The sequence below is a fragment of the Papaver somniferum genome, chromosome 5 (assembly GCF_003573695.1).
Source record: "Papaver somniferum cultivar HN1 chromosome 5, ASM357369v1, whole genome shotgun sequence".
NCBI lineage: Eukaryota > Viridiplantae > Streptophyta > Magnoliopsida > Ranunculales > Papaveraceae > Papaver > Papaver somniferum.
Window position 1 is genome coordinate 189,658,867 of NC_039362.1, and position 1,265 is coordinate 189,660,131.

The 1,265-nt window shown below is 43.9% G+C and overlaps 1 protein-coding gene and 1 pseudogene across 1 annotated transcript in view; one reads left to right on the forward strand and one right to left on the reverse strand.

Moving 5' to 3' along the window:
• Nucleotides 1-1,265, reverse strand: part of LOC113280360 — a 9,502-nt pseudogene that overhangs the window by 2,446 nt on the left and 5,791 nt on the right.
• The window catches only part of LOC113280359 (extensin-2-like), a gene marked incomplete at its 5' end in the record, with an annotated part of 2,004 nt that continues 739 nt past the window's right edge, over nt 1-1,265 (forward strand). The window contains 2 exons of the mRNA XM_026528996.1: nt 1-382; nt 724-1,260. Of these exons, the coding sequence (XP_026384781.1) occupies nt 1-382; nt 724-1,260 (919 nt within the window). The remainder of the gene's footprint in view (nt 383-723; nt 1,261-1,265) is intronic.

The window sequence follows — 1,265 nt, forward strand, 5'->3', positions numbered from 1 at the left end:
CCACCACCATACGTTTACTCATCTCCACCACCACCAGTGAAATCACCACCACCATATGTCTACTCATCTCCACCACCTCCATACGTTTACTCATCTCCACCACCACCTCCATACGTCTACTCATCTCCACCACCACCAGTTAAGTCACCACCGCCACCATACGTTTACTCATCTCCACCACCACCAGTCAAGTCTCCTCCACCACCATATGTCTACTCATCTCCACCACCACCTTACGTCTACACATCTCCCCCACCACCAGTAGTATACCCAATTCCACACCATCACTCACGTATCATTAAAGCAATCGGGAAAGTGTACTGCTACAGATGCTATGACTGGAGCAACCCAAAGAAATCCCATGCCAAGAAACACCTTAAAGGTAAGCATTTGCAACTTCCACGATTTCGTTACTTTTCTTTATAAGATCATCATACAATAAACTGAATGCATCAATCGTTATGAGTTCATCTACGAGAAGTACTTTCCCTAAACGAAGTAAAAAAAAAAAGAACATGTAATAGAAATTCTTACTTACGGTAACTCATCTAAACAGTAGTTTTCAGAACATGCCTCGCTCAGCAAAAGATTTTCAGTGCTATCCATTTCAGTAAAAGTGCTATTCTTAATTGTCATAATATTTCAGCATGTCAAAAAAAGTTCAGGTGAAGTGCTTGACAATACATAATAAGTAACAACTTGTCTATGATGGTGTGGGAACAGGTGCTATTGTGGAAGTCAGTTGCAAGGCAGGAGATAAAGAAATTGTTGCCTACGGAAAGACCAAGATCAATGGAAAATACAGTGTCACAATTAAAGGTTTCAACTATCGCAAATATGGAGGAGCGGCTTGCAAGGCTAAGTTGCATATGGCACCAAAGGATTCAGCCTGCAACATTCCTACTGATCTACATGGTGGAAAGGAAGGTGTTCAAGTCAAGGTCAAGTCGAAGAATCCCTATTTAATTGTGCTCCAGACAAAGCCATTTGCCTATGCATCCAAAACTCCTTATAAGGGATGCTCAAAGCACATTTCACCTCCCTATTATTACAGCTCACCACCACCACCATCTCCAGTACCTGCTCCATACTACTACAAATCACCACCACCACCATCTCCAGTGCCCGCTCCATACGTCTACTCGTCTCCCCCACCACCATACGTATACTCATCTCCACCACCACCACCATACGTATACTCATCTCCTCCACCACCACCATACGTCTACTCATCTCCACCACCACCAGTCAAGTCTCCCCCACCC